General features: G+C 33.6%; 1 protein-coding gene across 1 annotated transcript; it reads left to right on the forward strand.

The window, feature by feature from the left end:
- Positions 1-206: 206 nt before the first annotated feature.
- Positions 207-1,219, forward strand: LOC145798355 (G-type lectin S-receptor-like serine/threonine-protein kinase CES101). Its single transcript, XM_082885882.1, has 2 exons — positions 207-706; positions 1,201-1,219. Exons 1-2 carry the CDS (start codon positions 207-209, stop codon positions 1,217-1,219), a joined length of 519 nt encoding a protein of 172 aa, XP_082742008.1.
- The last annotated feature ends 14,375 nt before the right edge of the window (positions 1,220-15,594 follow it).

Genomic DNA, 15,594 nt, shown 5'->3' on the forward strand with positions numbered 1-15,594 from the left:
AATTTGAACAAACCAGAAACCTACCAGAGAAATTTGAACAAACCAGAGACCTATCAGAGAAATTTAAACATCAATCTATTTCTTTGTTCCTTTGATTGAGAGAATTACACACACACACACACACACACACACATATATATATATATACATATGTGGCTAATGAAGGCCTTGAATTCTCTCACAAAGATATAAAATTGAATGAAGAAATGGCCAAAATGTTGTTCCCAATGAGGCAATTCTGCTTCTGCATCCCTTGCTTCGGCGGTCTTGTTACCAGAATCAGTATCCTCAAACATTGCGATCAGCTCAATTCCACTGATTCTCTTGTCTCCCAAGCTGGGAATTTCACATTAGGGTTCTTCATTATTCCCGAAACCAAGTACACTTATTTGGGCATATGGTACACCAACAACGATCAATTCAAGAGAGTTTGGGTTGCCAATCGGAACACCCCTTTATTAAGCAATTCCAGTGTTCTCACCATTGACAACACCACCGGAATTCTCCAAATCACCAGCGGAGGAAACACTATTCTGAACCTTTCTGATCAAATCACCAGCAATGCAACCGCCACCATCGAAGATTTTGGCAATTTTGTTCTCATTAATCATGAATATGTCGACCGGACTTTGTGGGAGAGCTTTGATCACCTTACCAAAACCCTTTTTCCCAATATGAAACTAGGGTTTAGCCTTGGGAAGAACTGGTCTCTCCGCTGTGTTTGGTTGGGGGATTTAGGGAAAAGATTTGGAAAGGGAAAGGGAAAGGAAAAAGGTATGTGAAACTATGTGAAATGTAGGCATGTTTTTTTCACTTTCACCTACATTTTCCATTTCTCTTTCCAAATCCCTCATCAAATATCTCAACCAAACACAGCATTAGAGATCATAAAATAATATTGTGAATGTCTTCTATTATTAACAATGGAAGAAGGACCTTAGACTAATTTTTCTTAATTGTTTTGTAGTTTTTTCGATTTTAAGGTTAATATTTTAAAACTTTGAAAATCAAAATAAATGTCAAATCATTATGTTCTATAATAGATAATCATAAACGATAAACAATTATTATTTAAAGGGCAATTTCGACTATTAAAAAATTAATAGGATTTCTTAAATTAAGATTTGTATATAAATATCCCTAATTTTTATTCTTTTTCTACCCTTGTGACCATACTTTGTAAATCAACATTATTGTCAGGTCACCATATGGCAATTAGGAGTGTGCGTGGTGCGGTTTAGATGCTTTGAGAGTAAAATTATAAATCAAATGGTAGGTTAGCGGATTGACAAATTGCAGTTTGAGCAGTTTTTGACAGATTGACGGATTGAAGAATATTCTAACTAATTATCATACATTTATATAATATATAATACTAATTTATATAATATTTTTTAGATACATAACACAAAGTAATTTTACATAATATGTTTCATATATATAACCGCTAATTTATAATAAATTCCATACCTTGAAACTTTCTCACACTCAGTTTTATATTGATATTTTATTGGAAGTTAAAAAATATATATGTATTAACCAATTATAGCGAAGTGGAGTGGTTCAATTGACGGATTATAAATTTTAAAGTTTAAACCGCAGTTAACGGTTAAAACAGTGTAAATTAATGTAGATTAGTACGATTTTAACAGATTGGCAATATTTTGCATAGCTCTAATGACAATCACGTAGGACATGCAAGTTGCAAATTGCGACATATGTGAAGAGCAATGTTAGCATTATTAAATTTTGGATAAAGTACACTTTTAACCCTTCTAATTTAACAAAATTTCATTTTGGGTGCTATTGTTTCAAATTAAATAATTTGATCTTAATACTTTAAGTTTATTTTTAATTTGGTCATTTAATTCAAGCTGAAAGTTAAAATTAACAATTTTTAATATATATATATATATATACATTTAACTTCTTTTTTTATTTTAATTTAAAAAATCAAATAATAAGCCGAATTAAACACCACACATTTTTGCACACACATCCTACCTTTAATGAAAATTGTTAGATAGGACTTTTCTCCGGTTGGTGATTCAACTCTGGCTGGAGAGGGATTGTTAGAGTTGGTGGACTCATTTTGATAATTTAAATTTTTTTATTTTGTAGGATTTGTTAAGAAGATAATTCATTAAAAAAATTAAGTTGATTTGATATTGGTCATTATATGTTTGGATTACAATTATATCATAAAATTGAATGACGTATATGATTTTGATAATTAAATGTTCTTCTCGACGTATTCTGGTCAGAGAGAGATTGTTGAGTTTGGTGGGCCCATTTTGGGGCTCACCTCGATAATTTAAATCACTTATTTTGTAAGACTCGTCAAAAAAAATAATTCGTGCAAAAAAAGTAAATTGATTTAATGTCAATACTTACATGTTCGAGTATCAATAATTACATGATCGGATTACAATTATGTTATAAATTGAATAACAAATATGATTTTGATAATTATTTTCTATTCTCAGCGTGTTCCCCCTAGAGAGGGGTTGTTGGAGTTGGTGGGCCCATTTCAGGGCTCACCTCAACAATGAAAATCATTTATTGTGTAAGACTCATCAAAAAAATAATTCATAAAAAAATTAAATTGATTTGATATTTGTAATTACATGTTCGGATTACAATTATGTAAATGACCAATATGATTTCGATAATTAATTTCTCTTCTTGACGTATTCTAGCTAAAGAGTGGTTGTTGGAGTTGGTGGGCCTATTTCGGGCTCATCTCGATAATTTAAATCGTTTATTTTATAAGACTCATCAAGAAGATAATTCGTGAAAAAAATAAGTTGACTTTATGTTTGTAATTACATGTTTGAATTACAATTATGTCATAAAATTAAATGAAAATTATGATTTTTATAATTAATTGCTCTTCTCTACGTATTCTAGCTGGAGAGGGATTGTTGGGTTTGGTGGGTCTTTTTTTATAATTTAAATCACTTATTTTATAAGACTGATCAAGAAAATAATTTATGAAAAAAAATTAAGTTAATCAATATTAGTAATTACATATTCAAATTACAATTATGTTATAAAATTAAATGACAAATATGATTGTTATAATTAATACTTTTCTCTACATATTCCGCTAGGGAGGGGTTGTTGGATTTAGTGGGCTTATTTTGAGGTTAATCTTGATAATTTAAAACACTTATTTTGTAAAACTCATCAAGAAGATAATTTATGAAAAAAATTAAGTTAATCAGGTATTAATAATTATATATTCAGATTACTTTTACGTTATAAAGTTGAAGAAAAATGCTTGGGAGCACTAATTAGTGCTCCCACTAATTAGATGGCAGTGGGTTCCGTTATTAATGATGTGATGTTTTGGTCTTAGAGTTGTATTTTTTTTTTATTTTTTTTTACTTTTTTAATGCATTAGTGCTATTAGTGGTGATGTTTTTAGTGGGATGAATCATTGTTGAAAGTTGAATAACAAATATAATTTTAAAATTATTTTTCTCAATGTATTTTAAAAATAAATAATTAAAATGGTAAATTACAGCAATGGTCCTTATAGTTTAGCCGTGGTTTCATTTTGATCCCTATACTTCTAATTGCATCAATTTTGTCCCTACAGTTTAGTTTTTGGCTCTATATGATCCAATAGTTAACCACCGTTGACTTTTTGGACGGAAATCCACACATGCCTTGCACGCATTGAACGAAACCACTCAATTTGTAAATGAAACCACCACGGAAGGTCTCTCTCTCTCTCGCTTAGCTCTTTCAACGTTTGGAGTGTACTTAAAATAAAATAAAAAGTATACTTTTTATTTTTTTTTCACATTATCTCTCTATTTTTTTGTATATTTTTTTTTTATAAAAAATTAAAAAATACACTCATTTAAATCATCTCAAACAACCTTATTATATATATATATATATATATATATATATATATATATATATTAGTGAATTTTTTTAAAATTTTAAGTAATTTTTTTTATTTTTTTAGATACACTTTATTTAGATGTATCTAAAAAGTAAAATATTTGTAAAAAAATATTTAAAAAAATTAATAAATACACAAAATATGAAAAATATACTAAATTTTCATTTTTATATTTTTGGCATTTAGTGAATTTTTTATAAAAAAAAAAATTCACAAAAATTATACTTTTTAAGTGTATTTATGTTAAGTGTGTCTAAATTTTTTTAAAAAAAATTACTTAAAATATTAAAAAAATTCAGTGAAAACAAAAAAATAAATAAATACAAAAATACAAAAAAATATATATAACTTTTTAAAAAATGAATTCTAGAAACAAAAACTAAATAGAGTGATTGGTTGCTTTTGCAGCACCATGCGACATGTTCTAAGTTAATCATAAATTTTTATATCCTCTTATATCTTTTTAGTTATTTAATTTAAAATTATAAATTCTATCCCTTTTACCAATTAAAACACACTTAAAATATCACGTTGACTATGTTCCAAAACCGACTAAGGAACACAGTCACGTAATATTTTAAGTGTGTTATAATTGGTAAAGGAGATAGAATTTATAATTTTATATTAAATAATAAAAAACTATAACAGTATATAAAAATTGATGATGAACTTAGAACATGTCGCATGGTGCTGCAGGAGCAACCAATCACTCTATTTAGTTTTTGTTTCTAGAATTCATTTTTTAAAATATTTTATTTTTTTTGTTTTTTTGTATTTATTTTTTTTGTTTTCACTGAATTTTTTTTAATATTTTAAGTAATATTTTTTAAAATTTTTAGACACACTCAATATAAATATACTTAAAAATTATAATTTTTGTGAATTTTTTTTTTTAAAAAATTCACTAAATACCAAAAATAAAAAATAAAAAAACAAAAACAAAAAACAAAAATTTAGTATATTTTTCATATTTTGTGTATTTATTAATTTTTTTACAAATATTTTACTTATTAGATACATCTAAGTAAGATGTATCTAAAAAAATAAAAAAATTATTTAAAATTTTAAAAATATACACTACAAATAAATATAAATATATAAATATATATATATATATATATATATATAAAATAATTTTTTTGTGTATTTATATATAAAATTTTTCATATTTTGTGTATTTATTCATTTTTGAAAATATTTTTTTACAAATATTTTAATTTTTAGATACATTTAAGTAAGGTGTATCTAAAAAAATAAAAAGATTATTTAAAATTTAAAAATATTCACTAAAAATAAATATATATATATATATATGTATATAAAATAATGTTTTGTGTATTTATATATAAATTTTTTCATATTTTGTGTATTTATTAATTTTTTAAAATATTTGTTTACAAATATTTTAATTTTTTGATACATCTAAGTAAGGTGTATTTAAAAAAATAAAAATAAAAAATATTTAAAATTTTAATAATATTCACTATAAAAAATATATATATATAAAATAAGGTTGTGTGGGATGATTTCAATAAGTATATTTTTTAACTTTTTACGAAAAAATGTACAAAAAATTAGAGAAATAATGTGACAAAAAAAAAAAAAGTAAATTTTTTTTTTTTAAAGTACACTCCAAACAAGCGAAACAGCTAAGAGAGAGAGAGAGAGAGAAAGAAAGGATCTTTCCCTGGTGGTTTCATTTACAAATTGTGTGGTTTTCATCTAAAGCGTGCAAGGCACGCGTGGATTTCCGTCCCAAAAATCAACAGTGGTTAATTTTTGGACCACATAGAGCCAAAAATCAAATTGTTGGGGAAAAATTGATGCAATTAGAAGTATAGGTACCAAAATGAAATCACGGGTAAACTATAAGGACCATTGCTGTAATTTGCCCTAATTAAAAATTAGAAAGTCTAGGACTCAGATTTTGGCTAAAGGGTTGTTTGGGGTGTCCTAAATAAGTGCACTTTTGGTCTTTTTGGACTAAAAAGTTGAGGGAAAAAATATGGATGTTTGGGTTAACTTTTTGATTTTTTATCGAAAAATGTGTATTAAAAAATTGTATAAATTAGTGTGTAAGTGAAAATTAGTATTGAGAGTTGTGCAACCGTAATTTTTGACTTTTAGTGAATAGTGATAATTTTTTAACTTTTTAAGTAACTTTTTGACTTTTTGGACATTTCCCAAAATTGGCCTAAGAATGGGTTGTATGGTGGAAATTGAAATTGTGTATTGTAGAGTTCCTGTATAGAATGAATCTAAACCACATATTGATATTTTTAGATAAATTTTGAATATATTTTTCTGAATTTATAACATCCCTCATTAAAAATATTTGAGTGAACCTCAACATGACGTGTAATAGTCAATCCTTTTTAGGTCAAGTTTGGCATGATTAAAAAAAAAATAAAAAGTCAAAAAGTCACTATCCTATTTAAGTCACATCACCTCTCTAACACATCACTTCAAACCCAACCCAAACCCAACTCATATTTCATAAAAAGTCAAAAAGTGTACTTATTTAGTCTTCCCAAACTAGGCCTTAGTGTAAGTCTTTTGAAATTGATTACATTATACACGTGGTCTCTTTTGGGAAGTAATTTATAAGTCAACTTAGACCTTGTTTGGGAACATATTATTTTAGTAATTTTTTGATTTTTTATGAAAAGATGTGTTAAAAAGTAGAGAGAGTGGTGTGATAACTTATAGTGACTTTTTTACTTTTTGGCTTAAACTAAGGCTTGGTTTGGCATAACCTAAAAAAGCCAAAAAGTCAAAAAGTCACTATCCTATTTAAGTCACTTCATCTTATTTAAATCACATCATCTCTCTAACACATCACATAAAACCCAACTCAAACCCAACCCATATAAGCCAATAAGTCAAAAAGTGTACTTTTTTAGAACATCCCAAACCAACCCTAAATGTTTTAACTTTTTAACTTATTTGAGTCACATCATCTCTATACTTTTTGTACGTCTAGGGACTAAGATTTTGGCAAATAATGGGTTATATGCTGGAGATTGAAATTATGTATTGTAGAGTTCATATATAGAATGAATCTAAACCACATATTGATATTTTTAGATAAATTTTGAATTTATAGTACCCTCATTAAAAATATTCGAGATGAGCGTCAAAATGACATGTAATAGTCAATCATTTTTAGTGTAAATCTTTTGAAATTGATTGCATTATGCACGTGGCCTCTATTGGGAAATGATTATAAGTCAACTTTTCAACTTATTTTGGTCACATTACCTCTTTACTTTTTGTACGTTTAGGGACTCAGATTTTTGTTAAGAATGAGTTGTATGGTGGAGATTGAAATTGTGTATTGTAGTGTCTATATGTAGAATGAATCTAAATCACATGTAAATATTTTTAGATTAATTTTGAATTTATAAAATCCCTCATTAAAAATATTCGAGATGAGCCTCAAAATGACGTGTAATAGTCAATCTTTTTTAGTGTAAATCTTTTGAAATTAATTGCATTATACACGTGGCCTCTTTCAAGAAGTGACTTATAAGTCAGTTTATTGATTTTTTAGCTTATTTGGGTTACATCACCTTTCTACTTGTACTTCTAAGGACTTAAATTTTGGTTAAGAATGAATTGTATGTGTGAAGAAGTGGTTTGGAAATACTCCAAGATCCAGCCAGACGTTCTTGATCTTTTGATCGCTACCTGAAAAAGGGATGAATACTCCGATCGGGGTTGCCGAAATTAGCACTCCGACGAACAAGTTAGTATTCTCTCTAGTTTATTTCTCTCTCAAGTTATTTTGCTTATTCTCACATACCTCTCTTTGGTTGATGTTCCTCTATTTATATTACCTTCTGAGCCCAAGGGTCGGACCCACTCTTAATCTCGCGCATGATTGATTACTTGGCCTTGCAGTTGTGTGCTGGTTCCTACTCGGCTCCTTACGTGGCCGATTTGTATATTTGGCTTCAAGAGCCCTTGGTCTGAACCGAATTGTCTTCGGCTTGCTGTCTTCAAATCTATTTGGCCTTCCTTAGTATATTTAATTCGGCCCCCACAGTATGGCAGAGATTGAATTTGTAGAGTACATATGTAGAATTAATTTAGACCACACGTTGATGGTTTTAGATAAATTTTGAATATATTTTTTTCTGAATTTATAATATCCCTCAGTAAAAATATTTGAGATGAGCCTCAAAATGACGTGTAATAGTCAATTATTTTCAGTGTAAATATTTTAAAATTCATTGCATTACACACACACAGTTTCTTTTGAGAAGTGATTTATAAGTCAATTTATTAATTTTTTTAACTTATTTGATCACATTTGCCTCTTTATTTTTTATAGTGTATCCATCCCTGATGGGTCATTGAACACACCAAAATTAAACACTAAACTACACCAAATTCTTTTAGAATAATGGCAAGCCTAGGTATCGATCCACGTGGACAATTGTGAAATTAAACTAATTTAATTGATAAATTCCTAAATTAATTTTGATGAAAAGAATGATTGATCATAACCTAATTTAATAATGAATAAATTAAACTAAATAATTAAATTATCAATTAGAACTAAAAATGGATTTACTGAATTGGGGAAAAACCTAGGGCGAAGAGTCCACCACTAGTCACGTAAATAGGGTTTTCAAATTGAAAACAATTATGTTATGGTTCGAATGGAATAATGCTTCGTAACTACAAGTTCAAAGCATTTAACAAGAAAATCATCACGTTCAATGTACGAGCACAAACCATCTCAAGTAGTACGAATCGTTTACTCTAAACTAAGGTAGTGATACAACTCATCTCTCGTAGTATGATTCGTCTCATACCTTGAATGTGAAAGAATAGAAAACTCTTGTATGGAAAACATTCAACAATCACAGATAGCCGAATATTTGAAGAAATAATGGAAAATATATATATATATGAAACTTCTAAAACACCATGCAAGCGTTCAAACCTTTACATAATTGAAAATCCAAAAAGAAAAACCTATTGCATGGCTAGGGTTTCATCAAAACCCTAGAAAAGGAGACTAGCCACTCATGGAGGAGTGGAAGGAGGTAGATGGAGAAGAAGCCACCATGGGAGACATGCTTGAAGCTTCAAGTTGCTCTTCTTTTCAAACCCTAGCCTCCCTTTCTTGACAAAACAACTTCAGAACTCTATTCCAGCCTTTTCCTTGCCTTTTTATACTTTTGATCTCTTCCAAACAGGTTTAAAACGTCGGGCACATTTTCCCAGAAAAAGTCAACGCACGTGCGGGAAAAGTCAATGCACGTGCGGTAAAGTCAACTCTCTCCAAATTCTATTTTTGCCCATTTTATGCTCCGACTATGTATAACCTGATTGACATTCAACATACATAAAGTATACAGTTTGACCAGCAAATGAAGTTAATAGATTCTAATTAACGACCTCAATGATGTACAATTCGGCCTTAATCACATCCCCCAACTTACGACTTGCTAGTCCTTAAGCAAGTAATAAAAATAAAATAAAATCAAACAGAATCTAGCTAGTTCTTCCTTCGTGGGAGAACGGTCGCATTTAGCATATGGAACAAGCCTTTAAACCACAAAGTTACCCTAAGTGGACGAGTAAAGTCTCGTAAGGGTTTCCAGAAATGATACCCACAAACATTTACATATTCATGTATGCCCAACAATTAACCATACTACTCCACCTAACAATCAACTTATGTGTCACTATAGTGTGATATTAAAACATAATGAGTCATTAAAGGCACAGTGGACAAGCACGAAGGAACCTATTGAGTCAAAACCACAATTCAGTTAATACAAAAGTAAAGTCTCCTGCACTTGCGCATGCTAGTAGACAAATCATCAGTACTCTTGGTGTAAAGTGCAATCTCCATATTAGTTAACTGTCCACTATAATAGCCCAGTGTATCTCATAATAACACCCAATATATACAGAAAAACTAACCTGCTGCAGCCAAGATTCTCAATTTTTTTTTTTTTTTTTTAAAGATGATTGTGCAATGCCCTGATCCATTAAGCTTTCTAATCAACCCATATAGCAAGTATTGGGTCAATGACTCCCAAACCAGATGGTTTTAGGGCACTAGGTGTAGAGACACCCCTACGGGCTTAATAACTCGAGTTGAAAAGGCTACGAATCCGAACAAGTCATTCTCCTTTTTTTTTTTCTTAACTGTGCAATGTCTAAGTTCCTTAAGCTTTCTAATTAACCCATGTAGCAAGTATTGGTCCAATGACTCCCAAACCAAACGGTTTTAGGGCACTAGGTGTAAAGACACCCCTACGGGCTTAATAACTCGAGTTAAAAAGGCTACGAACCCAAACAAGTCAAGTGTTGTTTTTTTTTTAAAGAGAATCTCGGCTCCTCATTTATTCTTTTCTGCAACCCTAGCTATTATCAATGATGTACACCACGGATTATAATAAAGAGGTCACCGCTATAAGAGTGTTTTCATGTGAATTAAGGCATACTTATGATAAGTGTACTAATACCACAAGCACAAACGACTCCTCTAGTGCAAACATCACATGTAAATATCTACCCAATAAATCCTTTTCATACAAGTCTACTATGCTTCCCAATTAACATATACAAATATCATTACTCTACTAGCAACAAGTCACATCAAGTGAAGTAATGCAATCAAGTGAAACAGGTATAATCATGAATGATTGAGCCAAATAGGAATGCACAAAAGAAAATACAACCCTCATCCCCCAACTTGAATATGACATTGTCCTCAATGGAAAAGCAAAGAGAAATAAGAGAAGATTACCAGAGACTGTAGGTGCACATCCAGGTAGGCATATAGTAACACACACACTTAACGTCTTTTTTTTTTTTTTTTTAAGAGAGAAGAGGAAATAACTGAAAAGAAATAAAAATAAAAATAAAAGAGATAAAGTAATATACAGTGGGTACTACGAAGAAGCCAGTGGCGGTGGTGGCGGGAAATGCTGGGCAAACAAGGCTTGTATCAAAGATCGCGTCTCAAAGGCTTCATCCTGAACCCGTTGCTGGATGTCGAGCTAGCGGGCGTGGAGCTGGTCGAAGGTCGCCTAAGAATAATCTCGATGCGCCTGAAAATCCGTGCGCAACTCCATAAGACTCTAATGGTGATCACGAAGAGTACTGTGGACCTGATCCACAGAGTGCTGAAGCTGTAAGTACTCCTCGCGAGTCATGTAGAGTGGGTCCCCTTGGAGAGGCACGGGGGGAACATGATGAGGTGGGTGGTCATGTACGGGGTCCTGGGCCTCATCAACTGGGGCACCAACCTGTTGGGGGATGCGAGATATACTATGCTGCCATTCCCTCTGGCCGAAAGTCGGATACGCTCTATCAATCTCCGCATTCTCAGCAATGGGGAGGCCGTTTAGCTCAAACACAAGTGTCAACAAATTGGCAAATGGCAGTGGCCAAGTCAAGTTCTGCATAGGGTCAGGCCGAACGACCTCTCGTAGAAATTTCCGCACATGCATCCAGATGATATGCTCAAGCGAGACCTGATAGCCATGCTGATAATCGTGTAAAACCCGAACAAACTCCAAACGGCGCTCAGCTCTATGCCCAAGTGGAAGGGCATTCTTATGGACCACCGAATCAATGAATAGCAAGCGGCTAGGTAGCTTGCTCCGCCACAAGCATGTGAAACTAGGGTCACCGTGGACCCCTGGAGAGTATTGCTGGATGAGGCTATGTATGGATTGTCGATCCTCAACTTCTGGGAAGGGTTAATGTTCTGGCATGGCGAAAAACCCTAACGCGTCAGCAATCATGGATTCAGTGATGCTGACGAGATGGCCATCAATGGTGGACAGCAGCTCGGGCTCGGTGAGTGACTCACGTAGGTTCTGGTAGAAGAGTCGTACCAGACGAGGATAAGTGGGCGCTGTCACAGTGCAAATGCCCAACTGTTGCCGGAGTTGGAGTTGCTCAACGACCCATGTGGTGGCCAGGTCACGCTGAAAATATGGAATGTTGAACTGCGTGAGCTTGTGAAGAAGGCGTGAAGCCCATTCCGGCCGTGGCAAGTCACCAGGGTGGTGGCGGCGAGGATGATGGTGATGGTGGCAGTGGTGGCGCCGAAGAGGTGGAACCTCTGGCCTTTTTGGAGACACGAGCAGATACACATCGACTCATATCCTGCACACACCAAAAGCAAATAGACACAAACCTGTGGAACCAATCATGAGAATAAAGTAAAATAAAGTAAGCACAAGTTTGTCCACCAATAAACCACATGCAATTCTCAGTTTAAATATATATAAACTAAAAGAAACAAACTAAATACTGACTAAATAATTAAAGACTAAATAACTAATGACTAAAAAATTAAACTAATAGAACTAAACTATTTAAACAACCTAAACTATCAAGTAGAAAATGAATGAAGAAATAAAATAATAGAAACTAAAATAAAATAAACTATAAATGAAACTATAGAATAAAATAAAATCTAAAATAAACCTTTTTTTTTATTATTATGTTTTTTATTATTCTAAGTTAGTAAAAGAGAAGAGAATAAAATAAAATAAAATTTAGAAAATAAAAGAAAATAAAAATAAAAACTAAACTACTTAACAATTAAATGAACAATTAAATCATAAAATAAAAATAAAAATAAAAATAAAATCACTAACTAAACAAGTAAAATAAAAATAAAAACAACAATCCACTAACTAATGAAACTAACGAGAATCACTACTAAACAATTTAAACTAAACAAATATAGTAAATAAAAAAAAAACTAAATTACTATTTTATTAGTACCATTATTGCTAAGTTTTTTTTTTTTTTTTTTTTTTGGGACTGCATGTGCGCCGGAGATGGTCGCACGTGCGGCGATCGTCTTCCTTCACTGCAATATATATATATATATATATATATATATATATATATATATAAGGATGAACACTAGATCAACAACAAAAAAAAAACAAAAACAAAAACCCAACAAATTTATTCCTACACCCACAAATCTACAAAAAAGGAAAATTTACCTTAAAAAAAAATGGAGAAAGAGAGAAAAAGAATGGAGATTCGCCAGAAAAAATGGTGGTCGCCGGAGATTCGTCGGACGGAGAGGATTAGGGATGTCGGTGGTGAGATGATGGTGGTGAGGAAGAAGGAAAAAGAAGAAAAGGGAAGAAAAAGGCAGAAGAAGATGGTAATGGTGGGTTTGTGGGGTTGAGAGAGAGAGAGAGAGAGATGATGAGAGGTAGAGAGAGAGGGGGAAATCTGAGAGTGATTGGGAGAGAGAGGGATAGGTGTTGATGAGGTTTTTTTTTCGAAAATAATAAAAATAAATAAATAAATAAAGATTGAATTTGTTTTATTATTATTATTATTATTATTATTGTACGAGCACGAAATAATTCTTCTCGTATGATCCTGTTGATCAAGTTTGCACTCCTCCAAACAACGTTGCTTTGCCACCTAAAAACACAAACGTGAGCTAACCGGCAGGTGTGTGCCGGAAACCCCTCCAATGCCTAAGTCAGCAACTAGACAATAGACAATAAGCTCTGTGTATTCTAGAGTAAGAATTGAGATACCTGTACAAAGGTCTAGTCATGAGCTTTTATAGACTTTTCTTTGGCACAATCCTAGTAGGATTCCAACTCTCCCTATGAGAGTCCTCCTAGGAATCACACACCCTACTCACTACCAACCAAGTGAGATGGTTTTGCACAATCCTAGTAGGACTCTACTCTCCTTAGTAGAGTCCTCTTAGGAGTCATACTCCTACTCACTACCAACCAAGTGAGATGGTTTGCACAATCCCAGTAGGACTCTAACTCTCCTTAGCAGAGTCTTACTAGGAGTCTCATCACTACAAGCCAAGTGAGATGGCTGAACTCTTTACCTCGGTTATACATTTCTGACTGAACTGCCTTATCTCGGTCCCCTGCCATTCGGACCATGTGATCGAAAGCCAATCTATCGAATGCCACCCTGCCGAGCTATACACAGCTCGGCCCTCGCCATTGATGTTACCTCCTTTACCTCGGCTGACATCTTTATCTCGGCTGACATTGCGGTCAACCAGGTTATTTCGGCTCGGTGATGATTTAAGCACCACTGTCAGTCTTGACTCTGAGATGACGCCCTGCAGAGCTATCCTTTAGCTCGGTTCTCCCCCCACTGATACCTCGGTTTTGTCTGTTTAGACCGAGCTAACTGCAGCAGTCTCCAACCGAAATAACAATGACGAGGTCCAACTTGCGAAGCCCAAACACCTCGGCCCATAGTTCAGCCCAAATCCGTAATATGAGATGTCTTCTTGGCCTAAGACCGAGCTACACCAGCCCTTATCTTGGCCCATTGCGCGGCCCAGTTCCCAAAGAAGACTCTTCCTAACTCGGCCCAATTTGTTTACAAATTACCCTCTCAATTGCCCCTTAATTCCAGCTGCATAGCATGATTGGGATTATTTTTCCTCTAGCTGAGCTAAAAACGCCCCCACTTTGCCGAGTTAAAAGTTTGTTCGGCCCCCAATAAGCCTTGTCAGTTACTCAACATGTCCTTCCACTAATCTGGTACGACGTCATTCCCAGGATATATGGCGTGCCTCCAAAATCCTCGTTCTCCTGTTACCACTGTCATGCCGAAAATTTGAATAGCCTTGCTTTTTTGCCTTCAACGTATATATCCTGCGAGTTTGCAATCGTATGGCGAGTCGTTCTTTCTGTGTCTCGCCGAGCAGACTAACTCGGTTTATACTAACCCTGCCAACCTACTTTGGCTGAGATAACCATCTCGGTCCAAGAAAAAATTTGTTGGTCAAACCTGCCAACCTGCTTTGGCCGAGGTAACCATCATCCCGGCCAAAGAGTTCAAAAATTTGTTGGTCAAACCTGCCAACCTGCATTGGCCGAGGTAACCATCATCCCGGCCAAAGAGTTCCAAAATTTTTGTTGGTCATACCTGCCAACCTGCTTTGGCTGAGATAACCATCATCCCGGCCAAAGAGTTCAAAAAAATTTTGTTAGTCATACCTGCCAACCTGCTTTGGCCAAGGTAACCATCATCCCGGCCAAGAGTTCAAAAAATTTTGTTGGTCATACCTGCCAACTTCCTGCAGCCTAGATCCTCATCTTGGCTTAGGAGAGCTAAATGTTGGTTATTCTTGCCAACCTTCTTCAGCGCGGATCCTTATCTCGGCTTGAAGAAGAGCTAAATGCTTGGCCATTCCTGCCAAACTTCTTGATTGCCCCCCAGTCGGGCAAAGACTTGTTGGTCAAACCTGCTAACTTCCTGCAGTCTAGATCCTTATCTCGGCTTAGGAGAAGTGTTAGTTTTTCCAGCCAACCTCTTCAGCCCAGATCCTAATCCTAGCTGAAGAGAGCTCAAAGTTGGTTATTCCAGCCAACTATGAGCGAAGTGTTTGGTTTTTCCAGCCAAACGTCCTGCAGCCTAGATCCTTATCCTCGGCTTAGGAGAAGTGTTGATTTTTTCAGCCAACCTCTTCAGCCCAGATCCTAATCCTAGCTGAAGAGAGCCCAAAGTTGGTTATTCTGGCCAACTTTGAGCGAAGTGTTTGGTTTTTCCAGCCAAACGTCCTGCAGCCTGGATCCTTATCCTTGGCTTAGGAGAAGTGTTGGTTTTTCCAGCCAATCTCTTCTGTTACCCCCCAGTCGGACAAAGACTTTTCAGAAAGAGTTGGTCAAACC

This window comes from Camellia sinensis, chromosome 8 (assembly GCF_055761805.1).
Source record: "Camellia sinensis isolate YWXY chromosome 8, ASM5576180v1, whole genome shotgun sequence".
NCBI classification, from domain to species: Eukaryota; Viridiplantae; Streptophyta; class Magnoliopsida; order Ericales; family Theaceae; genus Camellia; species Camellia sinensis.

Coding starts and splice junctions, on each gene's coding strand:
- LOC145798355 (XM_082885882.1), top strand. CDS start 207: ATGGCCAAAATGTTGTTCCCAATGAGGCAATTCTGCTTCTGCATCCCT.